This window comes from Anoplophora glabripennis, unplaced genomic scaffold (genome assembly GCF_000390285.2).
Source record: "Anoplophora glabripennis isolate ALB-LARVAE unplaced genomic scaffold, Agla_2.0 scaffold41, whole genome shotgun sequence".
In the NCBI taxonomy this organism is placed as follows: Eukaryota; Metazoa; Arthropoda; class Insecta; order Coleoptera; family Cerambycidae; genus Anoplophora; species Anoplophora glabripennis.
This window is the reverse complement of record NW_019416901.1, coordinates 534,095-537,108: the sequence shown is the minus strand read 5'-3', so window position 1 is coordinate 537,108 and position 3,014 is coordinate 534,095. Positions and strand designations below refer to the sequence as shown.

General features: G+C 35.5%; 1 protein-coding gene across 1 annotated transcript; it reads left to right on the top strand.

The window, feature by feature from the left end:
- The first annotated feature begins 213 nt into the window (after positions 1 to 213).
- On the top strand, positions 214 to 1,437 carry LOC108917173 (pupal cuticle protein 20-like). Its single transcript, XM_018723657.1, has 3 exons — positions 214 to 235; positions 635 to 975; positions 1,083 to 1,437. The coding sequence occupies exons 1-3, from the start codon at positions 227 to 229 to the stop codon at positions 1,435 to 1,437; spliced, it is 705 nt and encodes a 234-aa protein (XP_018579173.1). The 5' UTR covers positions 214 to 226.
- The last annotated feature ends 1,577 nt before the right edge of the window (positions 1,438 to 3,014 follow it).

Genomic DNA, 3,014 nt, shown 5'->3' with positions numbered 1-3,014 from the left:
TCTAACAAACACGTACTAATGTGAGGTCAGTCAATCTAAATATCAAACGTATCAGTCCCAGTCAATGAAGTCATTATTACGATAATTCCTCAGAAGCGACCTTGAAAGGAACATGTCATAGTTGCGTCCGAAACTGTAACATCTTTGTGGCTTTTGGGGGTATATAAGTGAACGGCGATGCACTGGGAAGGCATCATTTGCAGGGTAGCCAACCAACGATCTCAATATGAAACTGGTAAACATATTTTCTATAGACATTTTTACTTGAGTTTTTCATATTTCTCTTATTATCTGCCTTTTGCTTTACTTTTAAAATAACTTTCAATTTTCAGTAAAAAAAATATGTTCATGTTTACAAATTGTGTTAATAATTTTTGTTTTCTTGCGGCCACTATTAAACACGTTATAGAATTTTTTTGCTTCATTTTCAAAGCATTCATCTTCATTACTCGAAATATCTATTCGTAAACGTTTATTACTTTTTGAGCAACTAACTTACAAAATATTAATACTCCATACCTCTCACGCACAAGTAATTGAGTTTATAACTATTTCTCTTAATTAAACGAGAAGAATACGTTGCTACTGTTAATATATTCAAGCCGTCCTATACAGTACATTTGTTTTTTTTCAGTTCATTACTGTACTCCTTGTAGCTGCAGCTTCAGCAGGACACCTGGGGAACAACTACTTGCCACCAAGCAACGCCAAACTCGCAGGGGGAAGCGCAAGTATCTTGGCTGCACCTTCAGTTGGTCTAAGCACGCCTGCTGCCATCTCGACTGTCTACGCAACACCAGCTAGTGCTCTTGCTCCAGCAATTGCTACTTCTGGATTGGTCGCTAGTCCCGCTCCAATCGTATCATATGGGGTTCCAGTAGCTGCAGTGAAGACGTACTTAGCCCCAGTCACCCCTCCGGTGCCAATAGTCAAGCTTAACAGCGACAGTAATGGGGATGGAAGTTACAGATACGAGTAAGTCAATATGTTCGTTTTGGTAAAATTTTAACGATCTTTTTAATTTAAATATCAAAAAAATATTATGGCATTTGTTGTCCACCTATTTTATACTGTTTTTTTAGCTATGAAACCGCCAACCACATCGCAGCCCAAGAGTCAGGCCACTTGACACCTGCAGGTTCCAGCGAAGTTCACGGCGCCTTCTCCTACTTGGCGCCCAACGGACAAACCGTCTCCGTCAGCTACGTGGCTGACGAGAACGGCTTCAGGCCTGAAGGTTCTCACCTCCCCACCTCTCCTCCAATTCCCGAAGCTATTCTGAAGAGTCTGGAGATCAACGCCGCTGAAGAAGCTAGGGCTGCGGCAAGCCACAGCCAGTACAGCGCAGCTAGTGTAGAGATACCTGCTGCGCCTGTAGCTAGTAATCAGTATTTACCACCTACAGCTGCTGTCCAACAAGGCGGTTATAAGTACTAGAATGTGTTCCCAATGTTGTGTAGATTAAGTTATTGGTACGTGTATTAGTATTATCATAAATAAAGACATTTATTACAAACAAGTTCTACGTTTTCTTGTTCCCCATAATAATGATATATGTATATATGTATAATATAATTAATATAAAAACATAATAGTCCAACTAAATTACACCTGGAGAAAAAAAAAATTGTTACCTGGACTTTTATAAGTGGAAATGCTAAAGGGGCTTATAATAAACCTAAAAAACATAAATGCGTGAGCAGGTTGATTTAGGGGGTTGAAAAGTTGTGAAAAATTGTATCATTGGAATTTCTGGCGAAAGTTGACGTCATACAAAAAAGTATCCAATACAAGACTTGTAGATCATGCAAAAATCTACAACTTATTTAGAAGTCACTTTTTAAGATAACCTCAAAATTTCCAAGAAAAATGCGAAAAACAGCTTTTTTTCTGATATTTCGTTCTTTATTTCTCATTTCCGCAAAAATAATTTAATTTAACGAAACTTGGTGAAAGTATACCTTTCTGTTTCTTAAATAACCACAAATTTTAGATAAAAAATCAAGAAGTTTCCGAGATATTCAATTTTTCCGGACTGAAACACAAAACATTTTTCAAAGAAAAATTCTACTTATAATATCCTCTAATTCAGAATTAAAAATGACTTTAGATTTTGTTATAAAAATAGCAGCGACGTATTTAAAAAAATTAACCCGATGATGGCCCCTCGAAGACGAAACGTCGCATTGCAAAAATGTTGACGCCATTGTATAGAGCGACAAAAGTGGCACTGTAAATATGCAATTTATTTTAAAATTCGTTTTCAAATAAAGCCAGAAAAAATTAAACAATTTTGCAAAATTTCAGGTTTTTCCGGATTTCTCTTTCAAAAACCGCCTTCTTTAATAGTTAAATTGAAATATGGATTTAATGTTGCGTTGTTTTTTGCTAAATATGATTTAATAATCGAAAATATAGTAATTAACTATTATTTTCCATAAAGCGTGGTTAAGTGAGTGAAATGCTTTCAAATTAATTATTCATACATCAGACGAAGCAACAAAAATTAATTTTCTCATAAATACCTGGCGCATTCGCCATTTTATCGAAATATCGAAAATAGTATATTTTATTCTTCGAGACAACAATTATCCTTTTTTTCGTAAGAAAAACAAGAATTTGACAAATGAAAATTCGGGATCACGTTTGAGAAGACGGCCATACAACTCAATGGGAGTTGAGCAAAATTTTGAAGAATTCTTTTCCAATGCTTGTAATTTTTTTCTCGACGATGATATAGCATCCGAAACTAGTAAGAAAGGAAATGAACGTCTGTATTGGATTAAAAAGAACTCTAATTTACGCTTTCGCACATACCAGCATTCAGTATTAACGGGAGTGTTTTTACGTGTAATTTTCAGTAAATTTATCGCAGTCTTTTGGTGAGGGTTTTAGGAATTCTAAGCGAGTTAGAAACAATATCTCTTCGCTGTACCAGTTACAGTTTTTTCTATGGGATAAGGCCGATTACAAGCTGAAAATACATTCAGAATAAGGAAAAAATTATATTTTTA